Source organism: Coturnix japonica, chromosome 14 (assembly GCF_001577835.2).
Source record: "Coturnix japonica isolate 7356 chromosome 14, Coturnix japonica 2.1, whole genome shotgun sequence".
Taxonomy (NCBI): domain Eukaryota; kingdom Metazoa; phylum Chordata; class Aves; order Galliformes; family Phasianidae; genus Coturnix; species Coturnix japonica.
Genome location: NC_029529.1, coordinates 7,878,594 through 7,892,320, shown reverse-complemented (window position 1 = coordinate 7,892,320; position 13,727 = coordinate 7,878,594). Strand labels below are relative to the sequence as shown.

Below are 13,727 nucleotides of genomic sequence, written 5' to 3'. Positions count from 1 at the left end.
AGTGTTATCAATGACTTGTCTTGCAGAAAGACATCTCAGCCTGGTTTTCCTCTAAACAGATTCCCCTTCCCCTGCTAGGGAAGTCAAAACACTTGTAAGCAGTATCTGCCTCCAGAAGCCATGTGGTGACACTGCTGGCACTGGAAGGACAGCATCATGACCTTGGACAAACCAGACAGGGCTGGAGATAGGGCCCCAGCGTCGTTCCTGGAAGCACTCCAGTCTCACTGGGAAAGTGCTCTCCAATGACAATTGTATTTCAAGCACTTGCACCAAATAATGGATCAAACCCATTTCCTAACGACACTTTCCCTTGCATTATGGTTGCTTTTCTTCGAGTAATTCCTCTACCTCAGCCAAATGCAGTACATCATTAGTAAAAATCACTGTCAAGAGTGCAATAACACCCTCAGAGAACTTCAGCCTGGTCTAAAGCTTGCTAAGTTTTGGAGGTAGCTGAGGTGCTACTCATATGCCCAGAAAGTGACCCTCCAAAAAATTCATTCAGTGCCTCTAGGGAGTAAATTCTCAACTCCTCCTTTCTGTTCTCAGTTGACTTCTCTACCATCCTTGTTCCCAGCAGCACAGAGGATATGTTCAGCTCTGCCAACATACACAATCTAAAACATAAAAAGGGCCCATTCAGGGCGCTCCAGGCTAGGAAAGCCACCGGGTTCAGATATCATTTAGAGGCCAGGAATTACATATTCACGTCTACAATTCCTTCCACATATCCTTACTGCTCACACTGAGCCCTTTCTTCCACACAGAGGACAGCATCTCAGGCATTGGCAATAAATCACTACATTGATTTAGAGGAAAAAGGGACACTTAATTGGAGCTTTGCTGTTACATTTGCAAAGTCTTTAATGTCCAATGCAGTGCAAGTCCATTACTTCAAATCCTCAATTAAATTAGTTTGGCGGATCCCCATTGTACATGGTTTAACTATGCCTGCATTCATCTGTCTACTCCTTCAAATGGTAGATATCCAGAATAGCATCTAGTCAAAAGGAGTTTGTTCCATGCACATATGTCAAAAGCGTGCTCTGCCAGAGCACTGCAGTTTAAGAAACAGAATGAGAACACATGATTAAATTTTCTCCTTTGGAAGCAATTAAATATGGAAGATTGTTTGTCAACATATTAATTAAATAGGAGCATTATAAGTAAAAATCCCCAAACAAATAAGATTTGGCATTACTAGCAGGATCAGCTGACTGAACTAGGCAGCTCAGAGAGCTTGCTGAATTAGAGGCTGCTTTGCATGTGTTTGCTGCATGGAACAAGAGAGATGTTTTTCCAGACAAACAACAGGATGAAACAGAACTTGACCAGTCTCAGGCTTCAGGACTTCATGGAAGGAATGAAAGCCACAAAAGTCAAAGGATGAGGTACTGACAGTGCAGCAGGAGACAATCTTTTCTCTGAGTCTGTGACCCTTGTTGCTGTGCTGGACACACTGTACTTCTCCCACCTGCACACTGCTGTGTGGTTCTGCACCACTAAGCAAGAGCTGCACTCTGCTCCAGAACCAGCTGTGCTGCACAAACGTGCCGCCAGAAACAGCACTCAAAGTGTATCAAGGAACCAAAGGGAACCCTTTGTTTTTAAAATAACCCAAACACATATTATCAGACAGAGCTGGTTAGCAGCAGTCAGTGCAGAGCAATGCATCAATAGGAAATTCTCAGGATTCAACCCAGAACCCTCTACTTAAACCTCCACATCTTTTTTCAAGAGTTCACAAGAGAAAGTAACAACCTCTCCTCCCTGTTCACTGCCCATGCTGCTCATCCACACTATGAGAGATGTTGGGTGCCATTCCTCTTTGCAATAGAGATAAAAAAAGAAGATATAAAAATGACTTTATAACCTACTGGGCTGGGAAAGGAGGGAGATGTGGATCCCAAGTCCTGAAACACTGCACATACGGAGGCTGGAGCTACTGTGCATCATTCTGAAGTGCTTACTTACACTTCAGACCTTGCTCATGAAAAAATAACGAATGTAAAGCCTGTCACCGTGAGATGTGGTTTTAGACATTCAAGACTCCTCAGTCACAGCAACCAATTAACTGGATTGCAGACAGTAAGCCAGATATTTTTTTCCAGCAAGGACATCCGTATGGTCTTTTGAGGTGGAAGACTTACAACGCCAAATATGCTCCACTGACTTTAAATAAGATTATTATTATTTTTTAGTAAGTTATTTTTTGTGCCCTCCTACCATTTGCACTTCACTCTGGGAGGGCATTTCCCTCCTCAACTGACTTTCCTTAGCATAACTTCTTTGGGCTGAGCACACAGCCTGCAGTCAGCTGCACAGGCTGGGATTTCACTAGTTCTGTGTGGGTTTGTTCTTCACTTTGCAGAAAAAGCAAATGAGTTTAGACAGAGAGTGGGCTACGGAATGAAAGAAGCGGTTACCTTGGTACACATTAACGTGCCAGACCTGTGGGTTTTTTAAGGAACACAGAACGTACAGCTTTATTTCCTTACTTGAATTGCGTTGAGGCCCTCTGGCAAAGAGGTAATTTTTTATCGACATTTGGTTTGTTTTCTCTTGCAGCAAACAAGACAGTGCTGCATTTGCTCATTGCAAAGCTAATCGACTCCTTGTCAACTGGATCTGAACTAAATTTCAAAGCAAATCCCCGTCTTCAGGGTTTTTCTTGGACTGACGATTCTAGGGCATGTCTACTCTCCTGCAGCCACAGGCCTGCCTGCTGCTGTTACTACATTTATCAAGAATGTGTCATGTTATAGCTGGTTAATTTAAAGAAATCACAGCAGTTCTGACACAAGTTGCCACCCACTTTATAATCTGTATAGATGCAATTAGGATTGATTGAGCCACTGCAAATAACCAACAGCAAAACAAAGGTTTCCCAGTATATACTTAATTAAGCTGATCCATAAATATGGATTAGTTTAACAGGTTTCCGAGATGTATGTGTGCATCGTGGGGTATCTGCTAATGCCTTCAGGCCTTTGAAAGAGGTGGCTGTAGCTGGAGGGCACTGGGACCATGGGGTGGTGTTTAAGGCTCCCTGTCCAGCTGTGGGGCAGCTGGAGCTCCATGCCAGGAGCATGCGAACGCATCAGGAACCAAACATGAAAGGTGCCTCTGCAGAAGGATGTTTTCCTTCCCTCCTTTGCTTGAGGGAAGAAGTTTTTAAGTAACTTATTTATTTTAAATCTAGTGTTTGCTATTGGCTTGAGGTCTGGGGCTTTATCTGCCCCAGAAGTGAATCTGCCCTCTGGCTCACAGTAATTGATTTAGCTTTTATAAAACTACATTAAACTCATGGCAACTCATTAGCATCACTCCAGCTGGGAGACCACCATCAAAGCATCCTATGAATATAAACTCAAATTTGAAAATGAACTGGTTTGGCGTTTTTTTCCCTGCACCTCTCAGTGCTTCAGGGAGATGTGTGCAATCCCACCTGGCAGGAGCACTTGCACAGACTTCATGCAGCAATGAGGAAGAGAGATGATGGGGACGGAGATCCAACCTCCATGGAATTTGATGCCTGAAGCATAAAATAAGAGCCCTCATGCCTGTGTAATAACCACATCTCTAGCCATCTTCTTCCTGTCCTGTCTCCTCCACATTACGTTTCCTTTCTGTCTTGGCCTGAAGCATCCCAACGGCCTGTGGCAGCTCTCCCATGTCCTGACAGTGAGAGATGAGAACTTGGCTCTAACACGCTCAGCCAGACAGTGAGATGCTCTGAGTCACCATTTAAAGAAAAAACAAAACTACAGAATCTGGCTGTGCAGGACACAGGGAGAAGGAGAAACTGGTGGACCAAGTGAAGCTGAACCTGCTTTTTCCAAATGAGTTATTTGACAGATTCACTTTGTTTCCTTCCTCCAACCCTGCAAACACCTGAAGGCACTCCTGAGCCAGAAGGATCTGCTGAAGGCAGAACTGATCAGAGTCAGAACTTGGAGAAAACAGACACAGGTTTGAATGACTGGAGGGGAAAGAGGAGCAATAAAGAATAAAAAACACTGGACTCTAAACTTTCCGCTGAAATAGCTTTGGGATCCTCATTTTTCTGTGGAAACATCCCAAGCCTCCTAGTGTACTCAGTCATTCCATGTAAGAACAGATCTTGGACCTTTTATAGTCCAGTCCTTGTAAAGGGCAATGAATGCCTGTCTTTAAGCAATTTGCATTCTGCCAGTTATGCGCATCTGGACATAATATCCAAGGAAAAAACCTGTCCCTGATTTCCCTTTGTGGCTTTACTTGCATGCACAGACTCTAGGCCAAAGCTAATAAGTAAATGGGAGTAGAAAAAGAATAACCAGCTGCATACGCTGTTTTTATAAACTGCTAAATGAAACGTCTTTGCTGGTAGCTGTCCCAGAATTAATTTCTTTAGTCTGAATTGTAAGCATGAATTTTGAGAGAGATACAGGAACAAATGTGTTCTGCTTTATTTAAGAGAGGAGCAAGTTGCTCCCTTCATGGTGCTGGGAAAAAGATGGCAGCTTCACCCTGTGCTCTGTGCTGGTCAGTAGATATGCAACAGTTTAGGAAGTACCACGACAGCTGTCACATCCTTGCTCTCAAGACACAAAGGCTTAGTGGCTGCTGCTGGATTTGTGCAAACATTTTTCAGAAAGACACAGTCAGACTGTGCACAAATACAGGCAGATCGTTATGTATGTACCTATGTGGACTCCAGTTTGTACATCTGGAATGTGTGAGGCACACTGGGCCTGATCCCGATGAAGCAAATCACACTCGAAGTGTGCGAGAAAGGCTTCGGGAGGAGCAAATTATGGAAATCTTTCTGACAAGAGCTGTAGAGCTTTTTTTTTCACTTGAACCAAACTTGAATCCCTAACAAAACATACTTCTCTCTTCTGCTGACAACTCCTGGCTAAGGCTGATGTATGTCTTATTTTCAGTGTCGGGACAAGACAATAATGCCATCCCTTCATTTTAGAGGATTTTTGGCAGCTTTCACATTGTTTACAACAGCAACAGAAATTCTTCTCTTAGAACTTCTGATACTTCTGTCGCATTCTCACAATGCCTTTATTTGGCACGGAGAAATATATTTAAGTAATAAAGTGGTGACAAACTGACAATAGCTTGAAATCAAAGCTAAACGACGATTGCCAGCACGGAGCACAGTAACATCACTGAGACAGAAAGCCTTAAAGAAACACAAACAAACAAATCTGCATTGTAAATATCATTCTAACTACAGCGAAGTGTCTCTTTCTGCCCCTGTAATTAATTTTCTCCCTTACCTTCATGCCTCAGCCACACGCATCCCAGCATCAGCAGCAAAGCGCTCCTAAGGCTCTTCCTAGATAATACTGTTCCCAGGCTTCGTATTTCATTCCTATGGTAGATTCTCGTTACCATATGAATAGGGCTCTTTAACAAGAAATAGGAGCCAGATCTTCTCTCAGTGAATCAATGGGACAACTTCTTCTTTCTTATTTGCAGCGATATGGAGTGACTCCCTGATTCCAGCGTTTGAGCCAGAGGGGTTTTTTTTGCCTTCCCACCACAAAACATGGACGCGGGGCTGAAGCCTCACACGTGCTTGGCTTTGCTCACTACTCTCACACTGCAAAACACAGCAAGGCTCCTGGCTATGTGCCATGTTTTCAATCCAGTCTGTGCCTCAACTGCTTAATTAGCAAAGAACGTGGAATTCATTCATTTGCAGGAGATGAATCCATAACAGCCACGTTTAGTAGCCGGGCTGCTTCAAACTTACAATTCTTTCTACACGCGGTGTCTTTTCAAAACGTATCACTGCCCAACAGCTAATAAGAGCACCATGACACTGTGGTTCAGTTTTTCTTTAAGAAACGATGTCGCCAAATGCTACAAGAAGAAATCAGCATGTTGGCTGTCCTAGTGAGATATGTGTACCATCAGGCTCCTGCTGAGCACGATAAGGGTGGCATTAGCGCTCAGCAGCTGTCTGGTGGTGTGTGTGTGTTATAGAAACAGCACCTAATGCTGGAAGGTAAAGGCCTGACTCAGTTTATTTGCTGCCTCATCAGGAAGAAGAACTTCTGAAAAGTTAAAAGGATTGTTCACGTATCTCTCAATTTTAAGATAGGAATGTTAATATTAGGCAGATGGAAGCACTTGAGCGCATTAAGAAGAACAGTGAAGACATTCCTAGCAACAAACCTTGTGTTAATCACAGCAAATAAGAGAACAGGTGTGGCTGCCGACTACTCTCTCCCAGCCCATCATACCTGGCACTGGTTGAAGAGCTGAGCACCCAACCCAGTGTGTGCGCTGCTGCTGGCCCCGGGGTTGGCTCAGCACTGCTGTGGTGGGAAAGAAAATGATTTCCTTCTGACTGGATCTGATGCTGTGCACACCAGGGCTGCTGCATGTACTGATATTGCTGTATTGCCTGTGTTTGGCATGTACTGAGCAAGCTTTGGCAAGGATCAGGCAGAAGTGAATGCCTGCACATGACAACCTGTCAGGTAGCTCTGGCCTAGGGTTATTTTCCCTGATTCAGTATTTCATATATTAACGTTCTTTATCATTAAACACACAGCCTTTGCCAAGATACCTGTTTAAATGCCTGTAACTCTTTATAAGCAAATGTGAATGCAAAGCTTTCAGAGAAGGGTCTAAGTGATGGCTTCTATGATGGCTGTTATTTCTGAGTCTGAACATCCCTGGATTTTGAGCAGTGTGTGTTTTAAAGATATAAATAGATTTTTGCTCAAAGTGGCTGTCTTGTACAGGCTGGGTGCAGACACTCCACTTGTCTTGGTGCAACAATTTCATCTGATTTACTATTTATAACATTCCTCTATTTCGCTGTTTCCAGTGCTGCACTACTTCATTTTTAACGGTGGCATTTACAATGAATTCAGACAAAATAACTGCATTATTCCAGCAACTGATAATAAAACTTACCTTGTTTGATAGGCTGCCGATTTGAGAAAGTGAGAGGCGTAACGAGGAATTTGGTTTCAGCTACCTGGACCCAGTGGTGCAGAATCTTTATCGTCCAGACACCAGGCCTCAGGGGCAGATTCAAGGGAGGTTTATAATGAGTGAATTCTGCGCTGGATTCAATGAGGATATCGTACGTCGCTGCTATGACGTTGACCGGATCCACCCAAATGACAGTAACGGTGACGTTAGGGCCTTTCCCCCATTTCTGCATGCCAACTGGCTCGTCTGTCGGCCCGAGGAGTCCTCCGAAATTCCGGAAAAGCCTTTCCTTGGCGTCCCACTCTGTGCCAATCTGAAATCAGAGACCACACAGCGCTGCTCACATCATTTCTGCAAGCTGAGACTCCAAAAGACTGTCAAATAAGGGCTCTCTAGACACAAGCTGTATTTCTCAGACAACTTCTACCAGGTACCTAGATAAGTACTATTATAGTAAGAGTGATGTAATAGGCTCCAGTAGCTCTCCTTTTTCTCCACATGAAAGCGGTCAGTAAAGGACTGAACCCAGTGACTGAGCACTGACTATTGCAACGCATAGGACCTATCAACTCCCAGGACATCAACATGTATAGCACATGTAAGAGACAGAGCCTGCAACACAGACCCAGCCAGCTACTGCTAAGAGTAAGGATGAGTCTTGTGCTGACTTCAAGACAAGTCATCGGGCCCCTTGCTAAAATCTATGCACAAGATGCTGTTTCCTTGCACTCCTTCCCCACATGATGCAAGTTACTTCTGGTAAACTCTCTTCTCACTGTCATAATAGTGACATTGTTTCTTATTTATTCCTAACTAACAGTAAAGCAGCTGATTCAGAATCTAATGTAAATATTTAATAGACCTTCCCTTTCTCTAGTAGCTTTCATATTTCACTGTTCTTTGTATGAATTTTAATGGTTCACCCATAACCCACAGGATGATACAAATTTACGAGCTGTTGCCATTAAGCACTTGTACATAACTGAAAAAAACCAAACCATATGTAAACAGACAGCATGAAAATATAATAATTACCCTTCTAAGGTCAACTTTACTTTTTACTATTGCAGGACCAAGTCTATGGGGGCTGCTCTGAAATTAATGCCTCCTGTTTTATTAAGTTGGCCTGTGATGTCGGAGGTGGCTTTCCTGAAAGTGTAACGAATGATTGTAGCTGGTTTGCTTCAAAGACTTTTCTTGTAGATTTCACCTTAATTGATGAAAATAAGTGGTCCCAGTTTAACAATGAAATCCTTCAAATCTGGAAAACTTAACAACTACCTGAAATCTACCACCAATGATGGATATTTTGGAAACCATTTGGTCCTGAGACCTATTTAAATAAATCCTTGTGTTTGGCAGACAAATTAGAGGAGGACTACTACCAAAAAGCTACAAGGCCAATAGAATAAAATCCTAACATCCTAAACCTATCCATCTTCATATGAATTCCTCCTACAGGACTATGACACAGCAGAATAAGAGACAAAATGAGCCTTCTACTGTTCTGCCATCAGCCCAGCAGTGCCTGGTTTTTCCAAGGTATTTCACCTCACACACCAGCTAATCAAACCTGACAGTGCAGCCCAGATATCAGACCCCAGCAGTGACTGCCTTGAGGAGCTGTCAGAGCAAACTCTCCTGACAAAGCCAACTGAATATGTATGGAAATAAACTCAGAAAGAAAATTTCCTGGCCAGATCTCACTACCTACTCCACTGACCCTCACTGCAAATGGTGATATCACACCTACCTCTCAAGAGACCTGGAAATAATGAAACCACAACACGTGAAGCAAACATGCACCCTCCTGGGCAAAGAAAACCCTGTGAGGAACAGCTGTTCCTGCCACACCTGGTATTTCTTACTGAACTGCTCCTTCTGGAAAGCAGACTTTATCCTCAAGAATTAAACACGTTAATGGCTTCCTTCCCAAACCCAGCAATATTCAGAGCAGTTAATGGTATCAGGCCTAGACAAACTGGAGGTCATGTTTCAGTCTATGGGTGAAGTCCCTCTAAAGCAGTGCTGACCACACACCATATGAGAATGGGAATAACATCAGTCAGAGATCTTGCTATCCAAGGATTTCCTAGAGATACCAGAGAAATTCACACTAGAACAGTATTCAGGAAGGATTGCCAGCTTTCCTCTTGGAGAAGGTCCTCCCACCGTGAGACGCACCTCACCCAAAGGCTTCTGCCTTCTGTTTGAAAAGACTCCACCCAATCCAACACATCACCCACCACATCGGCAGTTCCAGCCCCAGGATGGGAACCAGAGCAGCCTCAGTGGGGCTGTAATCTTGCCATGCAGGCAAAGCCCACAACGGAAATCAGAGAGTGAAAGATATGGCAGAAGCACCCAATGCCATCTCACTGAGGGCTATGGGATGCTGGAGAATGAAAAGCAGGGAGCTGCACACATCTATTGCAGCATCTGCCCTTTATTACCAGTTGCCAGCTGGGGGACACTTTCTGTGCTGCAGAGCTTCCAGGCTAGGCTAAGTTTTAGAAGCTCCATGTTTTAAAAAGACTGTGACTTAAAGCACTGTTGAGAGGCTTGTAGCTCCTCCCTTGAACTTGACATGGCTGAATTCCCAGCACTGAGATGTCTGATTTTACAGGTCAGAAGCTACTACAGCCCTGTAATATTTTTCATAGGCCCTTAAAACATTTGAAGTAGGCCTTCACTTCCAAACAGAATACAGAAAGTACAGGCTGGAATCAAAAAGTAACGAAGAACTGATAACATATGAACAGATGTGGCCCAGAAACCGACATTTTCCATATCATTATTTTAATCACCATTATTTTGGGCTTCAAGAGCAGGCACTGTGCATGGGGGATGTTTGGAAAGCTGGAACTCGCTCACTGGCTTATAACTCCCAATTCTGTCTCTGTTCAGTCCCCAGATAAAATTTTCCCAAGATAAATTATGCCTTGATTATGGGTTTGTGTCTCATTGCTCACCACAAACAGGACCATTAGGTTCACACAATGCGCACTAATTGCCTGCCACCTAGTTTATTTTATTCTCTGTGATGAATCACAAGTCTTAACAAGACTAGAAATGAACTTAGTGTTCCACTGATACACTCTGAGCTGAGACTTTTAGTACTCTACAGCAAATCAATCTTCTGCCTTCCACATAAAAGTTATCATTGATCTGGACTAATTGGATATATATTATGTGTATTATGTACAAGCCAATTTTAGGAGATGTGGGAGTTTCCAAGAAAAAAAGGTGGAAACACTTGGAAATCTTTCTTGGATTTCCTGTAAGGTTATTTTATTTTCTCAGCCAAAAACTGAACACAGGAGCCCAATGCAATTGGAACTGCTATTATTAACCCCACTGGCCATTCACATGGTGCACGGTGAAACTCAGGATGTAACGTCTGAGAAGCACAGCCAAGGAACAGAGGGCAGGAAGGGCTGATACTGCCCATAGAGAACCTGTCTCTGTTGCCATTCTGATTGTGTCTCAGTGTCACAAGGGAGCCTGCACACACAGCATGTCTGGGCTCTTTCCGGCAGGTCCCATTGCTCTAAGCTGGGGACAAAACTCCCATTTAAATGACTCCATTCAGTTTCAAGTTTCTGCCAAACTATGGGATGAAATTTGGAAAGAGAAAGAAAACCCACAGAGATTTACATCCCAGTGAGCCCAAATCGTAAATCTCTGTTTTGGTGGTTAACTTGCAATCATTGATGACCTCACCTGAGCTGAACTGCTGAATTTACTTTATACTTGCTGGACTTCAACAAAGAGGTGGCATTTTAATAAGTGATACCAGATGACAGACTCTGCAGCCACAATGAAGCTGTAAAGGTTAATGCTGGATTTGTACCAGGGCAACTGAGAGAATCATTTGGCTCAGAGGCAGAGATGCCTGCTGGCCAATGGAGGGCGGAAGGAAAGACAAACATTTAATAAACAATTAAACAATTACATGTTTGACTTTGTACCTCCTGGCCTTTTAAAACATAAAGCATTTCTGAAAAGAGAAGACAATAAAGAGTTTAGGTGAGAAAAAATAAGGAAAAGATGTAATCAGCCACCAAAACTCTTCTCCCAGATTTCAAATAGAAGAAAAGGTTTCCTCCGCCTGGAAAAACCTCCCCAGTGACCAAATCCCTGCCATGCTTTGCACTGACACAGGTCACTGCAGCAGCAGATCCCTCCAGGTCTGCCTGCAGCCCATATGGGGGCTATGAGGCTGTGAAGACTGACACATCAGTGCAGCAGGGTTCAGGTATCCTCCCTGCAAGGTGACATTTTTCCTGTGCATTGGGCACAGTGCAGCAAAGAGGCCACTGACACACTGCTGCTTCCCCAGCAGGGGACACCGACACTGAGCATCGCTGCTCCAGGACATGGACAGAGCTGGCTTATGGTTGCTGCAGGGCTGGTTTGGGGGAAAAAAGGTTTGGTATTAATGCACTGGAGCCAGAGGGGATCTGGCAAGTGGCCAGAGAGTAAATTCTGGTCCCATGAGTGCTCCCTCCCTACAAGTGAGATGAAGTTAGATGTATTCTTTCCAAATTTTTTTAATTCTAGTTCTAAAATACTGAGCTTATGTGCTTGTTTTTATTGTGCAATTAGAAAAAGATTCCTGCCGCCAGCCCAGTTGCTTTTGAAGGAAGGACTCAGAGAAGGCATCGAGCTGAAAGTGAGAGAAAAAACAGCAAATAAACAGCAGAAGTACTGCTACAAATCACAAGAATTAGAGCTTGTGTGATCATTTATCACTGCATGAAATGGCAAGTCTACCATCAGACACATTGATAAACGAAACACACCTTCCATCCATCTCTCTAATGGCACATTAATGTCATGGACTTGCCATGCACACCAAAACACTGAATCCAACCCAGGCATTTCTTAATTGCCCAAGAAGATGGTAATTTATGGACTTGGCCATAATGACTGGAATGCATTTGTTCAATCAATTTTGTGCCTTAATTGAAATTTGTGGCTTAACAAGAAAAATCACAAAATTAACTGCTCAGACAGTTGTATCTTTAAAACAGAACACAGATGTCAGGTTCTATTAGTGGTCAACTTCCCTGATATTCTAGGGTACACTTTATGTCAGATGCTGAGACAAATTCCTACAACAAATAACAGGATTTGTGGGAAATCTCAACCACTACTGTGATGATTTTTTCTTTCATGTTACAACATCAATATTCTACTCAAACGTGGCACTGGTGCCTGACTATCACTAATTTCATGGCTTGTTTTCAGCATGTTCTTGAGAGGAACGTTTACCACATCCTTGCTCACATCTGGAGCTGCAGAAATACGGTGTTTTTCAGCTCCCACATCTCTCCCACAGCAGTAACAATGACCATAGTCACAAAACTTTGTAAGTTTCTGAGCCCCTTTTACAACAGTGAATGCCTTCAGTTTGTCAAAGAGGGAATGAGGGGACACTGAGAGTAACATAAAAAGTAAGAGTTAACCATGGATCCGGGCTGGCAAACAATATTGCCTTTCATAAAGAAACTGCACTGCACTACAGAGCCACTCTCAGCTACAAATTACATGGAAATGCAGTTTCCAAAGGCTGTTGAACTAGTACATAATCTCTTCCGTGGTTCGTAACGGTGTGAATGAATGGCTATGAATACTCACCTCTGAGAACTGTAATCTTCCAAAATCACTGGGCGGACTTGCGATCTTGAAGACTTTCTTTGGCATCACCCATGTTTCCAGAGTCTCCAGCTTACTGACAGCCAGGTTGGTGGCGTGGTGTCTGATGAGGAAACCTTGGAAACGGTCAGCAAGGAAGTAAAGGTGGACGGAAACTGGGTGGCCCATGGGATAGTATCTGCAAAACAACACATGCACACACTCAGCAGTTACACAAGAGAGACATGAAATCTCCATTTACTTGGAGCTAATGGCTTAAGAAGCATTCGTTTCAACTAGAAGATTCACCGCTGTACATTAAGAGATTTCAAATGCATTCATGACTCATTTTCAAACATTCTTAGGCTGTTCTGATTACCCTGAAACACAGAAAATGTCAGCAGGAATAGAAACTCATTTAGAAGCTATCCACAGCCGTAAGCTCTTTAGGAGATACCTCTCTGTGCCATACCAGCCAGCACCCCTCCCTTTCTTCCTCTTCTGGGTAAAATATGCCACCCAGAGATATCAGATTAAATGGGTAAAGGATAAACAGAGAAAAAACTATGTTCAAGAAATGTGCTTACTGCCCTATATTAGGTGCTCTCCTTTCTTTCTGCTCCTCAGCAAGGTTAGTCTCTATGGTACCTGACAATGGGACAGCAGCAGGCTGGTGACAGCAGAGGGTGCTGCGAGGCTGGGTGAGGGCGATCCCATGCCCCACACTGTTCTGCACACTGATCTGCTCCCTGTGCACTTCCAAGGGCAGCACTTGGTTGGGCTGAGCAGCAGCAATGGGAGCTGGCATCCGGTCCCCATATTTTAAGAAATATGTGTCATGTTCCTTACAGATTTGAAGTATCTTGTGGGTTTTTTTTACTCACAACTAATAAGAAACTGAAAAAAGGTCAAACAAAACCACTACTTGGGAGACCTGGAAGCTTTCTGCTACAGTTTGGATTTTAGAGACAATGTAGTCATTGATTTGGATTATTAAAATCTATGGTTGATTGTCTGCTGTAGTCCCAGTAAGATTTGAATTGATGCATGTGTGCACACAGACGAATTAATAACTAAAAATATGTTCACAGCTCTGAAATCAAGTCATCTGCTACTTCACAGCAGTGACATTT

The 13,727-nt window shown here is 43.4% G+C and overlaps 1 protein-coding gene across 2 annotated transcripts in view; it reads right to left on the bottom strand.

Moving 5' to 3' along the window:
* XYLT1 (xylosyltransferase 1) overlaps positions 1–13,727 on the bottom strand; it is a 138,050-nt gene that overhangs the window by 7,672 nt on the left and 116,651 nt on the right. For both annotated transcript variants that reach the window (XM_015876853.2, XM_015876852.2), the window contains exons 9-10: positions 12,598–12,793; positions 6,934–7,267 (exon numbers count right to left, since the gene is read on the bottom strand). In XM_015876853.2, coding sequence (XP_015732339.1) covers positions 6,934–7,267; positions 12,598–12,793 — 530 coding nt within the window. The remainder of the gene's footprint in view (positions 1–6,933; positions 7,268–12,597; positions 12,794–13,727) is intronic.